The sequence below is a fragment of the Prionailurus viverrinus genome, chromosome E1, assembly GCF_022837055.1.
Source record: "Prionailurus viverrinus isolate Anna chromosome E1, UM_Priviv_1.0, whole genome shotgun sequence".
NCBI classification, from domain to species: Eukaryota; Metazoa; Chordata; class Mammalia; order Carnivora; family Felidae; genus Prionailurus; species Prionailurus viverrinus.
This window is the reverse complement of record NC_062574.1, coordinates 17,045,226-17,065,614: the sequence shown is the minus strand read 5'-3', so window position 1 is coordinate 17,065,614 and position 20,389 is coordinate 17,045,226. Positions and strand designations below refer to the sequence as shown.

The following is a 20,389-nucleotide window of genomic DNA, read 5'->3' as shown; positions in this document are numbered from 1 at the left end:
AGAGAGAGGCAGAGTGTGAGCAGGGGAGGGGCAGAGTGAGAGGGAGACACAGAATTGGAAGCAGGCTCCAGGCTCTGAGCTGTCAGCACAGAGCCCAATGCGGGGCCTGAACCCATGAGCCGTGAGATCATGACCTGAGCCAAAGTTGGACGCTTAACTGACTGAGTCACCCAGGCACCCCAGTCATTCACTATTTCTAACCCCACACCTGCTATTCCATTGCTAGCCTTGGAACAGGAGTTCAAGGTTTCTTACCTCTTTGGATGTGATATTCTCCAAATCCTTCTGCATCATTATCTCCCTTAATTTGGTTTTAATTAATCTTTCTGTTCGCTCACGTTCAGTTGGTCTGAGAAGAGAGAAATGGTGATTTTTTTCTTAGGCAGGCATTTGACTAGCTTAATGAACATACCACTTGATTACGTTTCCCAACTGGCAGACCTTCCCTCTACTACCCTCAAAAATTTATATTCTGAAGGTATGGTAAAAAAAAAAAATGTAATTGAGGAAACTTTCTTTGCACAATGTATAGAATGTAAACATGTATAGAGAGGCTGTACATGTAAAAGCCCTTAAATATATTCATAATCATCTATGAAGGAGTAAAGACAAATAGGCTATGCTGTGTATACTACTTTAACACAGAACCACAGCCATACTTCTCCATCAAGTACCCCTGGCTACCGCCTGCTGTGCTAGAATACCAAGCTGGGTAGAACAATGCTGTGACCCACTATGGAACTGGGTCTTCTGTAGGTTAAAATGCCACCTAATGCTGATCATTCACTGCTGTCGTTCTAGAAAACAGGAAAGACAAAAGAATGATTTCTGCCTTATTCAATGAGGCAAATTCTTTCCAAAATGGGTTTCCAAGAATTAACTACCCAGAGGACTTCCATCCAAAATGCATTCCTTTTCAGGAAGGTTCTCATAACATCTCTGTGAAATTATTATCCCCATTTTACAGATGAAGGAAGCAAACACAGTTGAAAGGTTAAATGACATACCACAGATCACACACCCTGGCAGTTGAACCAGCACTCTCAGCCCAGCCTAACACCCTACCTGCAGTATTATGTTACTTCCCTTAATCTTCTGACTCTCAAAAATAAAATTACCCCAGGAACTAAAGGAAATTAAACTAGGAAGCTGACTCTCCAATTACTAGAAAGACATTGGTTCAATGTAACTGGATGCTTCTCTCTAAAAGCACTATTTCATATTATGCAGAATTTGAGTGAGGCTGACAAAGAGCACTTTCCATCTCATCTTTCCCTCTTACCTACTCAAGAAGGTATCTGCTCTGTACCTCCTTATTTGGAGATGGAAATGGACTAAGCCTTCAGGCATCCTGCCTGCCTTTGCTGCCTAAAGCCTTATCACTGGCTGCAAAAATAGCTTCGGTAATCTCCAAAGATGGATGCTCTGACCTCACAACCTTGGGGCTCCCTACCACTTGGACTCTTAGTTTCTCATGAGCCCTGCAGAATACAGATAATACTGGTGCCATTTCCCTATCCATCAAGGCATCCCTGTCTTGACCAGGATTAAAATTCTTAATCATGCTCCCCACGATTTTTCCTAGACACAGCTAATGGTAGGAACTTATATATTTCAGTCTTTTATTAAAAAATATTGATAAAAACAAATTTTACCACCTATGTGCATGAGTTAGATTCCCTAGTTTAGTAATCTTTCTCCTAATCCTTCACAACACTTGGATCAGAGTGGTTTGGGAGCAGATACACCTGGGTTTTAATCCCAGCCCTGCTACTTACCAGTGGTACAACCTTGAACAAATTCCTTCCCTTTTCTCAGCAGGTTTCCTTTTCTATAAAATGAGGACAATATCTGCCTCATGAGATTCTTGAGGATTAAATGAGGTACCATGTATGAAGTGGCTGGCATAATATTTGATATACACTGGAGGTACTACACACGTATGTTCCCTTCTTCCCCTTCCTTGGATTTCAAAATATAAACTGTATTTGCACTAGAGCACTTCAATCCATTTTGGCACACATTCTCCCTGTATGCTCAGCATTCTTTTTTAGGCTTTTCTAGTCAATTTAGGGAGGAGGGAATGGAAAAAACATGACAACACAGATACAATTTCTTGCTCAATTTCACTAGAGAAAAATTTGGAAAATACATAAAAATGCAAAGAAAAATAAAAATCACTAAAAATCCCTGCATCAGAGATAATCATCAATACTCTGACCTATAGCTTTCAGTCTCTTTCTAAGGCAGATATATAAATATATCTTAAAATTGGGGTTATGTTGTACATACCAAGAACTAACATTTAATGAGCCTCTACCATGTGCCAGGGACTACACTTTACATTATTCTTTTTGCTTGGGGATATATATAGATGGAAAATGGCCAATTTCCTTTCCTTTTCTTTCTTTCTGCTCTAATACCCAAATTTTCTCCAATAAATCATGAGAAATGAGAAGGGTTTTCTCTCTCTCATGCAAGTCTGCTTTAGAATGTCCAGTTTTGAGCGGCACCTGGGTGGCTCAGTTGGCTGTCTGACTTCGGCTCAGGTGATGATCTCGTGGTTCGTGGGTACGCGTCCTATGTTGGGCTCTGTGCTGACAGCTCGGAGGCTGCTTGGGATTCTCTCTCTCTGCCGTCCCCCCACCTCTCTCAAAATAAACTTAAAAAAATAGAATGTCCATTTTTCAGTCAGATGAGACATCCATCCCTTTGATACCCATCAACCAGCTATAAAGCATGAAATCAGTAACATTTTCCAAGATTCTGAAAGCCAGACTAATCCTTATTTTTTCAGTTACTGTGGGATCGTCAAAGGATTAGGGATAATGAAAAAGGAGGTCCTATTATCAGTAACACCCTACGCAAAAGAGCTTCCACCGCTTTTCTGACTGATCTGTCCACACAATTCTTGGATATTTTACCTTTTCTAGTAAAAATAAGTTCACATTATTATCTAAATTAAGCATTTTCTTAAAAAACAAAAGAACTCCACCCCCCTGAACTATTTTGATAGGACTTTAGGAATCTGAAGGTGAAGGTTTATATGATCAGACAGTAAGTGACTACTCTTTTTTCCTAGCTGTAGAATACCTTGGAAGTGCTGAGATCAGTTCAGAGCAAAATAAACACCTTTTTTAATTTCCAAAACAGTCACATAAGTTTCAACACATAGACCTAAAAAGAAATAAACATCACCTCCACCTCAGGCCTTTATCCAACTCAACAGTACACCAGGGAAATTTAATAAAATCTCCCTGACAAAGACCCAAAAAGGCAAAGGTGGGGCTGATTCCAACGCTTGAATTATAAATTATTTTTTGACAAACGTGAACAGAAATCAGTTTAAAATTAGCATAACAACCTAGGCAGTCTTTTAAATTGACTGGAAACATTAGAAACATCCCTTTAAAAGCTTCTCTATGTCATTAATTTGCTTACCAAATGCTTCTTTCACAGATAATGCAAAGGCAGACTTCAGCCTACCTCCCTTTACATTTTTTTATTTAAAAAAAAAATTTATTTTAGAGAGAGAGCAAGCAAGCACGTGGGAGCCAGGCAGAGGGAGACAGAGAGAACCTTAATCAGGCTCCACTCTGAGCGATCCACTGAGTGTGGAGCCTGACATGGGACTTGATCTCATGACCGTGAGATCATGACCTGAGCAGAGCTGGATGCTCAACTGACTAAGCCACCCAGGCATCCCAGCCTAACTCCCTTTAAATTCAAATTTCAAATTAGTGGAATCTCAATGGGATTTTATGGTATTGCAGTTTTTTACTATGGAGATTCCAGTGTGCCCAGGAGAGAAACTCCTAAAGCCTTTGCAGACGGAAAGAATAGGGTTCTTTGTATGGCAGATGTGTAGTGTAGACAATGACTAATATCACTGGTAAGATTAATTCTCCAAGAGGAGAGATTAGGGAGGAACATGTTGCTCACGACACTTTGGACACAGTACAGAAAAATTCCGTGATCCTAAGTAAACTGACTTACATGTCTGTGAAGAGAGCTGGAGAGTCGGGCCGGTGGGACTGCACATCCTGCATAGCATTCCATTCATTGACTGATGACTGATCTGAGTTGATATGGCTCTCGTAATAACTCACCCAGGTGAGAAACAGACTGCCTGGATAGTAGTTATGCATTCTGGCCACCTCACAAGCCTTGTGTAAACTCTGTAATGCAGACCTGAAAGATACATTGGGAAATAAACACTGTAGAACTGTGGGGATACCAAAAAGCCAATAATCCATGTGTACCCAGAATTCTTTCAATTTTTAGATCCTATAGAATTTGGCCTCTGGAGAATCTATTCCCTGGAATTTAAGATTCTCTGATTCTGATTATACTATATTACCTATTCATAGCATTCGGCTAGATACTTCTTGCTGAAAGATATGATGCATTATTAAGGTTGGGTTAGAGATGGGGGTAGGAGAACTGACAACCCATCAGTGAAAAACAAGTACCTATGGAGCTCATGACCCTGTGGTTGGAACATGCTATCTATGGGTGTACTATGTCACTACAGAACTAAAGATCTCAACCATTTACTACATTAACTATATAAAGATTGGTTTCCTTTGGTGCAGAATCATCTTACAGCATATATTCCCTATGATTCTCAGAGGGTCCACAAAGAACACATAGCTAGATGTCCCTAAGCCTTGAGTCTTTTCATGCCCAGGAAGGATTAATCTAATGACATTTATCATTCTTTTTTTTTTTTTAAGGTGTTAGAACCTTTATTTTTTACTTTTTAAAATTTAAAATTTTAATTTTTGTTTTAAATTTACTCCAAATTAGTTAGTATATAGTGCAACAATGATTCCAGGAGTAGATTCCTTAGTGCCCCTTACCCATTTAGCCCATGCCCCCTCCCACAACCCCTCCAGTAACCCTCAGTTTGTTCTCCATATTTATGAGTCTCTTCTGTTTTGTCTCCCTCCCTGTTTTTTATATTATTTTTGTTTCCCTTATGTTCATCTGTTTTGTCTCTTAAAGTCCTCATATGAGTGAAATCATATGATTTTTCTTTCTCTGATTGACTAATTTCACTTAGCATAATACCCTCCAGTTCCATCCACATAGTTGCAAATGGCAAGATTTCATTCTTTTTTGATTGCCGAGTAATACTCTAGTGTGTGTGTGTGTGTGTGTGTGTGTGTGTGTGTGTGCACACACACCCCACATCTTCTTTATCCATTCATCCATTGACGGACATTTGGGCTCTTTCCATACTTTGGCTATTGTTGATGGTGCTGCTGCTATAAACATGGGGGTGCATGTGTCCCTTCAAAATAGCACACCTGTATCCCTTGGATAAATGCCTGGTAGTGCAATTCCTGGGTCGTAGGGTAGTTCTATTTTTAGTTTTTAGAGGAACCTCCATACTGTTTTCCAGAGTGGCTGCACCAGCTTGTATTTCCATAATGACATTTATCATTCTTGCTGCGTAAGTTTCCCAGTCTCTTTAAACCATTTATTCATATGCTTGAGCTACTTTCTAAGAATAGCTCTGGTTATACTAAGACTAATTAAATATCTGACTCTGAACTTAGGAACCCAAGGGTAAACAAAACTGAAAAGTACCTTTTTTTTTTTTAACTTTTATTTTTTTATTTGAAAAGTACCTTTTTGGTTATATACTTGGGAAAAGCTAAAGCCAGAAATGCTAGGAAGTCAGTTACATAAAAGCAGGGATCTTTCTACATTTTGTTTACTGACATATTTCAAGTACCTAAAAGAATGTCTAGTTTATGGTTGGAGCACAGTATTTGCTAAAAGAAATGTCTTATTAGCTGTTAGCTCATGCTGGTCTCCTGTGGGAAGAGGGCAGTATGAGAAAATTCTATAGGCAATCTATTTACATCTTACTTCTAAAATTTTGCCTCAGAACAGAAGTGATCCATGTTAACTTTAGAAAATTTAGGGATCTTAAGTATAAGGCAGAAATAGCCTATAATCTGGCCACCTAGAAATAACCACTGTTAAGGTTTTAGTATAGATCTTTTCAGTTTTTTTTGTTTATGCATAGATCTATAATAAAGATATGATCACATTCTATATACCTTTTAACTTGATTTTACTTTGTACCTTCTTACCAACGTCTATGTCAATATTCTTCAACCAGATTCTTTTTTAATTTTCTTTTTTTTAAAATTTTTTTTTTTCAACGTTTATTTATTTTGGGGACAGAGAGAGACAGAGCATGAACGGGGAAGGGGCAGAGAGAGAGGGAGACACAGAATCGGAAACAGGCTCCAGGCTCTGAGCCATCAGCCCAGAGCCCGACGCGGGGCTCGAACTCACGGACCGCGAGATCGTGACCTGGCTGAAGTCGGACGCTTAACCGACTGCGCCACCCAGGCGCCCCTCTTTTTTAATTTTCAAAAATATTTATTTATTTTTTGAAAGACAGACAGAGTGCGAGTGGGGAAAGAGCAGAGAGAGAGGGAGACACAGAATCAGAAGCAGGCTCCAGGCTCTGAGCTGTCAGCACAGAGCCTGACACGGGGCTTGAACTCACAAACCACGAGATCATGACCTGAGCCCAAGTCGGACACTCAACCAACTAAACCACCTAGGTGTCCCATCAACCAGATTATTCTTAATGGTTGCATTATATTTAGTAACATGGAGGCACCATAATTTAATTCCTCCTTTTCAGACATTTAAATTGTTTTCCATTTTTTGCTATTATTACAACACTTATGGTTAAAATTTTTGTACACGCCCATGGTTATCACCTTAGGATAAATTCTTAGAAGAAGAATTACTAGGTTAAAAGGGCATGCAAAATGGTAAGGCATATTGGCAAATCATCCTTAAGAAAGGCTGTTCCATTTTATTCTTCCACCAATAGTAAATGACAACGTCTGTTCCTTAAGTCCTTGTCCATATAATGTAAGTTAAAAAAGAAAATAGTTGCCAATTTAATAAAGGAAAAACATTTCAGTCCATTTTTATCAGGGAAACAAATTTTTCCCTAAAAACAATGTTGCAGAATCTTTTAAAATGCTTTCTCTTACTCAAAGTAAGCCAAATTCTCAAGAGAAGTTTGTCAGATTCTGAGAATTCTCAGTGAATTTCAGTGTCATTACATAGATTGGAAGGTAAGGGCCAGCTGAGTGCAATGTACAGGATATTCAACACATGTTTTCTTTATCCAGGAAACATGTGCTTCAAAAGCATATGCCACAAGTGTCTGGGGCAAGTGCCCTAAAATACACTCAAGGCTTATTAGCCACCTCAGTTATTTTAGCTGCATACAGGATAGGGAGGCTGCAGTAACCATCTTCTCTATGAAGGAAACACCTGGTCTAAATGCTGCTTTGATCCATACATCTTTTTTTTTTTTTTTCCTGTGACTTTCAGTTCACTACTCCCCATGTGGTACACCGAAAACTTTATTCTACAATGAGCTAACAGAAGTAGGACTAGTCAATTTGCTTTAGAACATCCCAGATTGAACTAGGTTATTACTTGAATCTTCACTGTCTTATGAATTAAGACTGCTTTGCACTCCTTTTCAAAATATAACTAAAAACACTGTCATTTTTGGGACTTACACTGTTTGGTTTTACTTGGGACCTAGGAACAGATATAGGTCAATTGCCTTTAAAGGAGCCTTCGTCAGAGAAGGTAAGTTTTCCGTGAGAGATTTATCTGTGAAATGTGCCCTAAATCTAAAAATCTGGCTTAAACACATAACTCTGTTCTACCTCAATTACTGCATGAAATGGTGACTCTTAAGCTCATTTGACTCTGTTTTATCCACCTCGAGTCTATCAATCCTGTTATTCAGGGGCAACTGAGCTCTCTGGAATCTTTTTTCAGGCTCCTTTATTTCCTGTTGGCTTTCATTCTGTCCATTCTGTTCCTCGGGGGGACTTCTACTACAGAACAGGCAGCTGAATGAGAAACTAAAATTCAAATCCCTGAACTCGGGGACAGACTAAATCTTAGAGTCACACCATTCCCTAGTTATATGAGATCATTTTTCTACATAATCGAGAATAAGTAAGAGTCGATTCTGTCTAAATAGAAGAGATACTCTCAGGCCAGTTATATAACCTTCCCAAAACCTCAGTTTTCTCATCCATAAAAAGGAGCCACTAATATTATTTTGGGGAGTTGGTGTGATGACTAGATATAATCCACATAAAGCACACTGTCTGACACATAGTTAAGTAGCTCCAAAGCATCAGTACACCAGCTGATGGTTATTGACAACTATAATGTGTAGGCTTTATTTGTATTATGCAGTCTTGCAGTCACCAGCAATTTAAATGGAAACTTATCTACCTATAACTCCATCAATAATATCCCTGATTACCTTAAGAAATTCAACACTAATGCATTGTAGTACTGCAATGTTGTAGATTTGGCTCTAGACTGTTACTAACTTAAGTCAATGTGTCCCTGTAAAACTCTGTTCCAATTGGCAATCTAATCCATTGAGTGTCTTCCAGAGTCTAAGAACATCTCTGAATTTTACTTGTTTACCAATGCTTAAGGCCTTCCACTATGATAATTTGAAAACTGAACTCTTAGGTCATCTTTAACTATGAGGACCACACGAACAGATCACACAAAATCTTAAACACACAAACAGATCATATAGCATTTTCATAGAGAACTGTGCTATTTCAAATACTACTAGTCACAAAATATTGCCCTAATACTATATTTAAAAACTTTCATAGAGACATTAAAAGTCCTCTTACCACATTGCCTGTACAGATACAGGTTTGAATATGTGCACTCTGTTATCCGTTGATACACTGAACCCACTAAGGAAAAAAATGAGACAAAAATCCACAAATGAGAGTAGGTTATTTCAGTTTTGAGTTTTTGAGGTCATTTCCCAGGCTCACAACTGCTGGCTTGGTAGAAGAAATCACCAGGTTCATGTAGAAGTTAACTGGAGTATAGTTAACTTGACTTGAAAAGCTTGACTGAAAAGCTTCAACAAATTGTCTGATTTTATCTACCAAGCAAAACGAATGGACTCCCACACTGGAGTTAGGAAATTACATATAGTTTCCCAGCTGTAGCTACAGACAAACTGTTCTGCTGTATATTTCTATTTGGAAGTCTTGTGGGTTCTTAGCAAACCTGACCTGGGTTTTATAAACTGGAGCAAACATCTTGGTCTCTTGGGGACACATTCTAAAAACACCAGGAGGTGGGGGTGGAGGGTCACTGGAAGGAATTGGCACAGGAAAGGGGTTATACTGTAGGCTGACAGCTGGCAGAGGCAGCAAGAGGTTATTTGAAACAGAACATATCATCCTCTGGGAGAGCATTGCAACAGTCCCACATGCTCAGATGAAAGAGTGAGCCAACAAACTAGTTTTTCTTTGTTTGGATTCTTACCATAGCCAGTCTAGGCTAGAACAGAAGTGAGAGGCCCTGGCAAGTTGTATTTTTACTCCACTTTACAAAACAGAAGTTTAAAAGGACTCACTGAGTTGCTGACATGACAGTTCACTTGGGCACACTGGGCCTCCCATTCAGCTGAATGAATGGGCACTAAGATGGAACCCATCCCTTGGCTTTCTGTAGGAGAATAAAAAGGGAAAGCTCTTACCCATCACCATCCAAATGAATTAGGGTGTCACTCCAGAGAGGCAGGACTAAGCCCATGGTACAAGTGCTGCTGCAAGACAAGAAACAGTCCACAGGTTAATAATGCCTATTATTCTAGGAAGCAGTTCTTTATTAACTCTTTCAACACAAAGGATAAAGCCCCTCAGCTCTAAATTCTGGCGTGTTAGGAGTGGAGGAATTTCTATCATATTACTATCAACCTAATGCATGTGTTCTGGAGCTGTATCAAACAGGTGGTTAGTTAGGTCCTTACATATTTAACAAAGAAAACTTATTGACTGAGCAACTTGTATTGCAATCTCGAAAGTGGCCACTGTCTAAAAAAATCCACATGCTGACTTGTGATTGGCAGGTTTCACCCCAAAGTCACAGCACCTAACACAACAACAAAAAAATTTCTTTTAATATTTATTTTTGGGGGGGGGGCAAAGAGAGAGAGAGAGAGAGAGAGAGAGAGAGAGAGAGAGAGAGAATGAATCTGAAGCAGGCTCCAGGCTCTGACCTGTGAGTATAGAGCCTGACAAGGGGCTCGAACCCATGAAATTTGAGATCATGACCTGAGCTGAAGCTGGACGCTTAACTGACTGAGCCACTCAGGCACCCTCCAAAATTTTTTCTAATGCCAAGAACTACTGCTGGTTGCTGAAGACCTCTGAATATATAATTTGCTCAAATTTAATTCTGAAGTTTATGTAGATTTACTAAACATCAGAACACATTCAATTGTCTAAAAGAGAAAGGGAATTAAAATATGTAAAAAAGTAATTGTTAATGGTTTGTGATCAAGTTAGAGAGAAAAAATAGACACAATACAACTTAAATAAAACAGAGCCTGGTGACAGTGCACTGAACTAGACCAGTGCTGTTGAAATGCAGAGCGAATAGGAATGTTAACAAACCAACAAAAGGACAGCCCTAGTATACTGAAATCCTATTTAAGTCACATATTAACTCAGGGAGGAAATTAGCTTTAAGTTAAGGGAATAGGCTGGGATAGAAAGCCATAGGTTCTCGGGGTGCCTGGGTGGCCCAGTTGGCTAAGTATCCGACTCTGGCTCAGGTCATGATCTCACAGTTTGTGAGTTTGAGCCCCATGTTGGGCTCTGTGCTGACAGCTGAGGGCCTGGAGCCTGCTTCGGATTCTGTGTCTCCCTCTCTCTCTGCCTCTCCCCCACTTGTGCTGTGTCTCTCTGTCTCTCTCTCTCAAAAAAATAAAATGTAAAAAAAGAAAAAAATTAAAAAAAGAAAGAAAGAAAGAAAGAAAGCCATGGGTTCTCAATTGTGTCTCTATCGCACCACTTCTCTGTAGTCTTCCCCGGACCTCTGCCACTTTCTCTCTTTAAGGTTGCCAAAAGCCAATTTCCCCTTCCATCCAGTCTCCCAAAGGCTTTGACGCCCTCTCCCTGCCAATGTATCTAGAAGAGCAGCATGGTATAGTAGAAGGAACCGTACACATGGGAGGCAGAACAGCAAACTATGGTTGAGAGCATGGGCTCTGGAGTCACATGGGCTCTGGAACCTAGATTCTGGCACTAACTGTATAATTTTAGGCAAATTATTTAATTGCTTTGTGCTCCAATTTTCTCATCTATAAAACCAAAAACACCTTCTTTTGAAGATTAAATAACACACTAAAAATGTGTATCACAGTACCAAAACATAACAAAACACTTACACTGTATCAAAATATCTGGATTTGATCTCCTTCGGTATTTCAATTCTTTTTGGTAAGTTATTTACCCTCTCTCAGTCTTAATTCCTTCATCTTAAAATGCAGGTAACAAAATCTACTTTCATAGAGTTATCATAAATATTTTAAATATTTAAAGTAAAACAATACATATGAATAGTCACATAAAACAAATGTTGAGTATGAATTTTTGGTGAGTGTTCTAATACAACTGAAAGTGGGGGCATGGAGAGACAGGAAACATCACAAAGATGCAGTGAAAACAACATGAAGAATATCAAGCTTTGACTGTTGGGAGTCAGTGCAGGGCTGACCAAGGCCATTCCCTAGGTGGGCTGTGTCTAATGCTTTGCACTGTGCTTGCTGGTCTGTGTTACTCAATGCTCCCTCCACTAATGATTCCAGAGTTCAGGAGAGTCAAATCAAGATTGCAACAGCTTATCCACATTGGAAGGCTGGGCCTGAACTCCAGACACACAGCTATCATGCTAGAGTCCAGGGGGGAGGAAGACAACTCTACCACTCTTTTCATTGAGAAGATGAGATGAGCACAAGTAAAACTTGTTTTGAAAATGGTGTCCTCAGGGGCGCCTGGGTGGCGCAGTCGGTTAAGCGTCCGACTTCAGCCAGGTCACGATCTTGCGGTCCGTGAGTTCGAGCCCCGCGTCGGGCTCTGGGCTAATGGCTCGGAGCCTGGAGCCTGTTTCCAATTCTGTGTCTCCCTCTCTCTCTACCCCTCCCCCGTTCATGCTCTGTCTCTCTCTGTCCCAAAAATAAATAAACGTTGGGAAAAAAAAAAAATTAAAAAAAAAAAAAAAAAAAGAAAGAAAATGGTGTCCTCAGATGGAGTGGGGTTATTTTCAGAGTAGTTCCTTTTTCCTTCTTTTCTTTTTCTTTTTGAAGTGAGTGCCTAGCCAGGTTCTCAGCAACAAGTATAGTTTGGGTATAAACACAAAACGTTTATAGCCTAGTGACAAATCTTGACATTAAGTAACTACAGAAGAAGATGCAGAGGTCTAAAAGAGTGTGATATATGAGCTTGTGATCAAACACCAGTTAAACTTTGGACAAGAGGCAGTGATATGTAGGAATCAAACATCACATTTTCAGCTTATATTCAGGCCAGCCTCCTTCTTTACATTAAGAAATAGCTTTTTCACATGATAGGAAAGACAGGCCTGGATTAGGCACACCTAGTATTTTTTATCTAGTTTACCTTGAGTTTCATGAGATTTTTCTCCTTTAGAGTATAGGTACTTATTTTAGTACTCATCCCATTCAACAAATATTTATTGAGTGCCTATTTGTACCAGACATTTCAAGGTGTTGGGGGTTCAAAGAAAAATTACAAAATGACACCAAAAAGCTCTATTATTTTATAATTTGAAATATATTCAATGGAATTTGGAAACCCAGGTTACCTGTATATTAAATATTTGTTATGTTTTCACTCTTATGTGGATCCTGAGAAACTTAACAGAAGACCATGGGGGAGGGGAAGGAAAAAAAAAAAGAGAGGGAGAGAGCCAAACCATAAGAGACTCTTAAAAACTGAGAATAAACTGAGGGTTGATGGGGGATGGGAGGGAGGGGTGGGTGGGTGATGGGCATTGAGGAAGGCACCTTTTGGGATGAGCACTGGGTGTTGTATGGAAACCAGTTTGACAATAAATTTCATATTAAATAAAAATGTCTTCCTTAAAATATAACACAATACTCAAAGAACTTGTAAACAGGCTAAATGAATTGGCATATCATATCTTGGGAACTATTTGGGAAGATATGTCTGTCATAAACAATCTGGGTTCTACTTTGGTTTAGTGCTATTTTGAAACATGAACTTTTTATATTCTCTGATATAAAATGATACAAATTCCTTCAACAGCAGTTGAGCTGGAAATGATACTAGATTACCTGAGTGCCAGTATTCTGAAGTGGGCAGCACTTTTTTTTTATTATCCAAGGAGATTAATCAAACAGAAGATGGGAATTCATAATACTGAGGTTACCAAACAGAATGAAAACTAGTTTCTATAGCTTTTCACATCACATTCTGTCTTCCATAAAATATTCTTTTGTTAGATGTGATTCAGGCAGGACCATTACTGAAGACAGATGAAATTCACTGAGGATAAATTATTGGGCACCCATATTAATAAGCATTCTTTAGGATTTCTGGGAACATTTGGAACAAAGTAAAAGAGATAAGATTACACAGCTCATTTCTCACATGCTGAGTCAGGAGAATCTGAAGTTGTTGCCTTGTATCCCTAGGGGAAGACTCAAGTATAAGTTTCCACGCAATCCCAGTTCCTGTTTTATGGGGTTTCTAAGAGAAGAATCAGGAAGAACCAAAGGAAATAAGATACAGAGTAGCACTGCCCAACTGAACTTTCTGCCACAATGGAAATGTTCTGTACATGTACTGTCCAATATGGCATCCACTAGCCACATATAGCCAAAGTACTTGAAATGTGGCTAGTTGTGACTGAGGGACTGACATTTAAATTTTGTTTAATTTTAACTTATTTAAATGGTCACAAAGTGGTTAGTGGCTACTGTATGGGACAGCGCAGATCTAGAGAGAGAAAAGTCCAAATCAGAGGTCTTAAAATACTAGTGATGTAGGCAAGGTAGGTGGTTAAAAGGATAAATGCTTACTTTCTGAAAGGTCTATTGCTTAGCTAATACCAGAGGTTAAATCCATGCAGGAGAAAACCGAAATGTGGTTTATAAACCTGTGTAATTTCAGAGCATACAATTAAAGGCTGTAAGAGTTATACAAGGTAACAACTCTGGCCTTGTGAAACCACAAATAACTTTCAGGTTGACTGTACAAGTGTAGGTAAACACTTGTTTGGGAAACCTAATGACAAATGTGATTTTTTTCTTCCCAACATCAGGACAATTAGAATCACTCCCTGTCTTCTCTTTGTGGCTAAATTCTCCCAGGCCCGGATCACACTGCCAGCTACTCCACAGTTCCATTCTAGTCCTGAACCAGGAAGTCAATGCTTTGAGACATCTGGCAGGATTTCCTGAGGCTTATTATCTGGAGTGCAAAGATCTGCTTAGCCACATTCCACAGTCTTCTCAAGGTTTCTCCAGAAGAAGTGGGAAAATAAAAAAGGAAAGCAATAAACCTTACGGACACAAAAGAGCCAGGTTCTGAGTGGTGTATGGTATCTTTAAATATAGGATGCAAAGTACTGCTAAAGCCAAAGGTGCAATATTATAAAAGGTTCTGTTCTGAGTTTAAAGAATCAATTCCTCCCAACCCTGCCCTTCTACCTCAGAAGCAGGAAAAAGGAAGTAAAACATTTGGTAAAAGCAAGGTGTAAGGCCAAGAATAAATAGAAGAGATTGCAGTTAAAGTGGGCTCTCTTTGAACCCAAGACCCACTGGTGCACTATATTAAAGGGTATGTGCCCTAGAATCAGCAATGTGAATCATTACTGCTTAAAATAAAGTTAACTACAAAGAAAAGGTAGCTTTTTATTCCTGGAGATTGAAGTTTAAATCATTTGCTTTATATTCATTACCACCTAAGGGTAGAGGAAGGTGAGGAATAGGTGATAAATTAGGAACACAATCAAAGACATTCACTAATCATTTTCATCCTTCAAAATTGTATGGCTAAGATAACTTTTGTGCTCCCTAGTTTTAGGCATTGACCTTTAAGAATAGAATTGGCAAAAGATGTTTTTGTAATAACTCAAAAGGCAACCGGAATAGGTTATTTAAAAAGGAGTCTTCTCATCCTCCCTTTTGGGGTACAGTACCTGTCATTAGAAGAGAAATCCATTCCTAGGACGATGCTTTCTTCAGTGTCTTGTCTACCATTAGTTGAAACCACTACCATATAGCGTGTTCTATTCTGGTAAGTACTTTCTAGTCTTACAGCCTGGAAGATAACAGACAACAGATATGTTAGGAAATTTAGAAGGTTAGTTGTAGATCATTCAACCTTTTTTATATCAGCATCTTACAGCATGCTCAGGAAGACTTAAATTCACATCCCAGCTCATGTATTAACTATGAAACCTTCAGTAAGTTACTAAATTAATTGGAGGGAGATATAATAATACCTACCCCCATTGGATCATAAGAATCACATGAAATAATGCATGTAAAACACAGTGCTTGGCATAGAGTAAAAGCTCTATAAATATTTGCTACTAGCATTTATAATAACAACTACCAGGGCATGTTCTAAAGATCGAAGAGGGAAATGTGAGTTGTATGAATGTGAGCACCGGACTCACAGATTCAAGTTGCAGAAACAATTTCAATACAAAGCAAGCTATTAATATATAAGAGGAGTGTGTGTACTCAATTGAAAGATTATACACTATGAGATTTCCTTCTTTAGTTTTAGTGATAAAGACATTGCTTTTTCAGAGGCTTATATTATTTTTTTGTCGAAAATTTTATTTATTGCTTGTTTATAGTACTTTATTTTTATTTTTAAAAAATTTTTTCTTTTTTAACATTTTTATTTATTTTTGAGACAGAGAGAGACAGAGCATGAATGGGGGAGGGGCAGAGAGGAGACACAGAATCGGAAGCAGGCTCCAGGCTCTGAGCCATCAGCCTAGAGCCCGATGTGGGGCTCGAACCCACAGACCGTGAGATCGTGACCTGAGCTGAAGTTGGACGCTTAACCGACTGAGCCACCCAGGCGCCCCTATAGTACTTTAAAAGGGCCTTCCAAAAATTTGAATATGGACAGGATATTAAATGATATTAAGGATTTACTGTTAGTGTGATAATGGCACTGTGGTTATGCTTTTTTCTTAAGTATCTAGAGTAAAATGACATGGTGTCCAAGTTTTACTTTAAAATGTTCCAACAATGAGAAGCAACCAAGATGTCCTTCAGTAGGTGAATAAACTAAATACGTGCAGACAATGGAATATTATTCAGCACTAAAAAGAAATGAGCTATAAAGTCATGAAAAGACATGGAGGAATCTTAAATGCATATTACTTTGTGTGAGGAGTCAATCTAAAGAGGCTACATATTATATGATTCGAACTATATGACATTCTGTAAAGGGCAAAACTATGGAGTCAGTAAAAAGATATGTAGTTGCCAGAGTGTAGGGGAGTACAGAAGTTTTTAGAGCCATGAAACTACTCTGTAGGATACCAAAGTGATGGATACATGTCATTACACATTTGTCAAAACACACAGAATGTATAACACCAAGACTGAACCCTAAGGTAACCTTTGACTTTGAGTAATAATGATGTGTCAATCAATGTAGGTCCATCAATTGTAACAAATGGGGCAGGCTATGAAAGAATGGAGACAGAGAATATATGGGAAATATCTACCTTCTGTTCAATTTTCCTAAAACTGCTAAAAAAAAAAAAAAGGCCATTAAAATTTTTGTTAAGAGGGCACTTCTTGGGGCACCTGGGTGGCTCAGTCAGTTGAGCATCCGACTACGGCTCAGGTCATGATCTCACAGTCTGTGAGTTTGAGCCCTGCATCGGGCTCCGTGCTGACAGCTCAGAGCCTGGAGCCTGTTTCGGATTCTGTGTCTCCCTCTCTCTCTGACCCTCCCCCGTTCATGCTCTGTCTCTCTCTGTCTCCAAAATAAATAAATGTTAAAAAAAAAAAAAAAGAGGGCACATCTTATGTTATAACAATAAATAATAACAATTATTATAATAAAGAGGGTTGGGGGAGGCTTTGGGAAATGATAGAGATGTTTATGGCATAGATTGTGGTGATGGTTTCATGGATGTATACTTATCTCCAAACTCACCCAGCTGTACATATTAAATATGCACAACTTTTTGAAGATCAATTATGCCTCAATAAAGCAATTTAACAAAATTTTCCAATAAAGATGGAGGCCTGGCTGGCTCAGTCAGTAGAGCATGTGACTCTAGATCTCAGGGTCATGAGTTCAAACCCCATGTTGGGCACAGAGTTGAAGCTTAAAAAATAAAAATTCCAACAAAGAAAGAAAAAAATGTGGGGGTGGGGTGGGAAACAGATGAAAAAAATGGCTTCCAGTTAACATCCATTCAAATATTATTGTACATTTACTGCATATATAATCAGAGCCAAGTGCTGAAGATTCAATGGTAGAAGAAAGATACCGTCCTTGCCCTTGCAGAGTGCACAGTCTAGTCTGCTCTTCTCTTTATCTGTTTTAATAAAAAACCAGGAAACTGCACTGGAGGCAATTTACTCTGTATAAAATACCCACCATTCCTTATCTTTCCTTATCTCATAAGAGACACAGAGTTCCAATCCCATCAACTAGCTCAAGATATCTGTCAGAAATTTGACAGAAATTTCTATTTGGGATTCTTTCAGTGCTTCTCTTGGAGTTTCCTTTCCCTCAATTCTGTCACTAATCCAAAAGTAGCCATGCAAAGAGAAAAAGAAATGCAGTCACACAGCTTAAGTGAGCCATTTAGCAAGGCAGAGAGAGGTAAGACTCACTGCCATTGGCTATCTTTTTGTCTCTAATCCGATACAACTAGGAAAAGTTAGGGAAGCACAAATGGCAAAAGTGGCCATATTAAAGCTTGTTTCTAATAAGAGCTGATACAACAAGAATGTAACGTCCACCATTCTGATTCCAAGTATGCAAGGTTGAGAGAGCTGTACTGCTAACTTTATGTTCCACAAAGCAACAGAGCATTTCAAATCAAATTCATTTGTGAGAAGCTAAGAACTAATACTTAAATGGACAAAGGTCTAACAGAGAGCTGGGCCAAACGAGCATTATACACATATAGCTATGGATAGGAGTAAATGCACATGAGGAGACTGGAAGGCAGCATCAACACTCTGATTCTAGGAACACAACACAGAATATTAAACTAATCAGAAACCAGGAACAGGTAAACTAGAATTTTTTATCAACAAGAGCTCACATATTATTACATACCTAAACTTGGGCTTGCCTTGGCAAGCTCTGAGCTAACTGTTCAGTTTCCTGAATATGTTAGAGGCTCTTTCATCCTCTGTCAAGGCTCAAATACATACAGAATGGGAACAACTGAACTGTGCTCCTGAAATGTATCCACAGCTTCTACACCAACCAGTGGCTAAGCTGAAACAAATAAAAGGAAAAAACAAATAACCTCCACAAACATTACCTATCATACAAGTTATGAGACTAAGTTAGCAGGTGGGCAGCAAGAGTTTCTTTGGGATATTCAGGGTAAACATTAGTTGTCTTAAAAAAATTTTTTTTTAATGTTTATTTTTTGAAAGAGAGAGACAGAGAGAGACAGAGAGAGACAGAGAGAGACAGAGAGAGAGAGAGAGAGAGAAAACACATAGGCTGGGGAGGGAGGGAGGGAGGCACAGAAACTAAAGCAGGCTCCAGGCTCTGAGTTGTCAGCACAGAGCCCGACAAGGGGCTCAAATCCACAAGAAACAAGGTCATGACCTGAGCTGAAGACGGACGCCTAACCAACTGAGCAACCCAGGTGCCCCATTAGTTCTCTTTTGTAAATGTGAGGGGTTTATTTATTCATAACATCAAGAGCATTTCAAACATTTGGCCTTCCCTTGCTTATTAATATAATCATAACATCAGACCCCAAACCTAATGGGAAATGCTGATTTCCCATTTTATACTGATTTAGGATTAAGTAATAGGTACATCTCAGATTTCTTCAATTCTAGGCTTTTTAGATGGCAGAAAGGCACTTAGAGGCCTTAGGGTTTGACCTCGGACCTCTAGAGAGTATCTGTGTAATTGCTAATACGTTTTTGTTTGTTTGTTTTTTATTTTTTTGAGATCTACTTTTAGGCAATCTCTACACCCAATGTGGGGTTCAAACTTACAACCCTGAGACCAAGGGTTGCATGCTCTATCGACTGCGCCAGCCAGGTGCCCCAACTAATTCTTACTAAAAGGAAGTGGTGCTTTAATCAGGAAGTCAGAAGCCATTAACACTTATATACTCAAGAAGGTTGAGATGAAAGCTTTTATAGAAAAAACTGCAATGCAAGGTTTTAAATTTCCTTTCAAAGTTCAAGATTCTAGGTTATGGAATTAAAAATTTAAGAGCCACAGCATAAAGAAAAACCCAATACCCACCTGGGTTTGAAGTTTATTTCATATTCTTCTGTTGGGAAGAAGATTGACAAAATCTAATAATCTAATTTAACCCAACAAGTTAATCAGAGAAATGTAATTTAAAATGGCAGTTTTTTACATAATTCCTTAATATTGGAATCGGCAGTAATTCCCACATTTCCTTAGTTTCCAATATTTACATGGAATAGATGACTAGAATAAGACAACAATTCAGATGCATTTGATCAACTGAAGTTCTCACTGAAAAGACTACCACTGAAATTTATTCTAATTGTCCAGCCAAAACAATATTTTAAATTTCGAAACTTGGCAATAATAGCAACTGAGAAAATTATTCCAAGAAACTCCATTTATTGCCTAAAGTTGAAATCTTGTTACAAGTTTCAGGTGAACTGGATTCAGCAATCTGAGGACTGGGGTAGGTCTGAGAAGTCACCTGCCTCTGCTTTATTTCTGAGAGATAAGAACTCAACCTGTTTGCAAAGCTCATCTATCAAAGAATGATGTTAAAATTTCTCTCAGTAACTAATTTAAATTTTTAATCTCATTATAAGCAGTTCACAAACACCACCTGGTAAAATAACTTCTGTCCTCAGTATCATCCAACATCAAGAAATACTATTCCTTAAGCTTATACTGCACCTTTGCCTTTAATTTCTTTTTACTAAGAGTCTTACATCATGCCACTGCATGCAATGTTTATCCTCAAGGAAGCCACATTATAAAGTCCCAATGTCTAGACAGGCAGCTCACCCAATCCATCAGAGAGAAAGGTTTCAAAAGTATGTAAATATTAAATTCTAGCCAAAAGAACAAAGCAAAGTCAATATATAAAATTAAAATAGACTTCAGATGGGATACTAATAAACTAAAGAACATTGTTTTCAAAAGAAACAGAGCTTGAGGGAGTCTCAGGATTTTATTCCTTCAGTCTATCTCTATGAAATTCTTCAATTAAAAAAATCTATGTATTATATTCTTTGTAGCCATTAAAAACAGAT

General features: G+C 38.6%; 1 protein-coding gene across 7 annotated transcripts in view; it reads right to left on the bottom strand.

The window, feature by feature from the left end:
- The window catches only part of SSH2 (slingshot protein phosphatase 2), a 257,943-nt gene that overhangs the window by 36,880 nt on the left and 200,674 nt on the right, over positions 1-20,389 (bottom strand). For 3 of the 7 annotated variants that reach the window (XM_047833995.1, XM_047833998.1, XM_047833997.1), the window contains 5 exons: positions 15,091-15,212; positions 9,599-9,667; positions 8,733-8,798; positions 3,997-4,191; positions 256-349 (listed from right to left, as the gene is read on the bottom strand). In XM_047833995.1, coding sequence (XP_047689951.1) covers positions 256-349; positions 3,997-4,191; positions 8,733-8,798; positions 9,599-9,667; positions 15,091-15,212 — 546 coding nt within the window. Of the gene's footprint in view, positions 1-255; positions 350-3,996; positions 4,192-6,646; positions 6,905-8,731; positions 8,799-9,598; positions 9,668-15,090; positions 15,213-18,224; positions 18,331-20,389 lie in introns of those variants that run through there. The other 4 variants (XM_047833999.1, XM_047833996.1, XM_047834001.1 and 1 more) reach the window with 4 other exon arrangements.